At 64.3% G+C, this 597-nt stretch overlaps 1 protein-coding gene across 1 annotated transcript in view; it reads left to right on the top strand.

Annotated features, from left to right (window-relative positions):
* LOC104497960 (semaphorin-3B-like) overlaps positions 1 to 587 on the top strand; it is a gene marked incomplete at its 3' end in the record, with an annotated part of 983 nt that extends 396 nt beyond the window's left edge. Inside the window, exons 3-5 of the mRNA XM_010141271.1 lie at positions 1 to 151; positions 255 to 474; positions 559 to 587. Of these exons, the coding sequence (XP_010139573.1) occupies positions 1 to 151; positions 255 to 474; positions 559 to 587 (400 nt within the window). The remainder of the gene's footprint in view (positions 152 to 254; positions 475 to 558) is intronic.
* Between the last annotated feature and the right edge of the window lie 10 nt (positions 588 to 597).

Raw genomic sequence — 597 nt, 5'->3', positions numbered from 1 at the left:
CACCAGCTCCATTTTCCAGGGCTCAGCCGTCTGTGTCTACACCATGGCCGACATCCGCCGGGCTTTCCTGGGCCCCTTCGCGCACAAGGAGGGTCCCAACTACCAGTGGGTGTCGTACCAGGGGCGTGTGCCCTATCCCCGCCCGGGCATGGTATGCACATGGCACAGGGGTCACCCAGCTGGTGCCACTGGTGGGATACTGGTACCTGGGGTGAGTGGAGAGCAAGATCCCACTTAGTGCCGCCTCCCTGCAGTGCCCCAGCAAAACCTTCGGCACCTTCGGCTCCACCAAGGACTTCCCAGATGAGGTGATCCAGTTTGCCCGGCACCACCCGCTGATGTACAACCCGGTGCTGCCCCATGGGCAGCAGCCCCTCTTCCTGCAAGCCGCCGTGCCCTACACCTTCACTCGCATCGCCGTGGACCGTGTCACGGCCGCTGATGGCCACTACGACGTCCTCTTCATTGGCACAGGCATGTGGTCACCCTGGGGCTGGGGTGGGAGAGCTGGGAGATGCTGCAGCTAGGACCCCTGGCCTCACCCCTCCCTGCCCACAGATGTGGGCACGGTGCTGAAGGTGGTGTCGGTGCCCAAGG

The sequence above is a fragment of the Buceros rhinoceros genome, unplaced genomic scaffold (genome assembly GCF_000710305.1).
Source record: "Buceros rhinoceros silvestris isolate BGI_N320 unplaced genomic scaffold, ASM71030v1 scaffold36578, whole genome shotgun sequence".
NCBI classification, from domain to species: domain Eukaryota; kingdom Metazoa; phylum Chordata; class Aves; order Bucerotiformes; family Bucerotidae; genus Buceros; species Buceros rhinoceros.
This window is presented reverse-complemented; position numbering and strand designations above follow the sequence as displayed.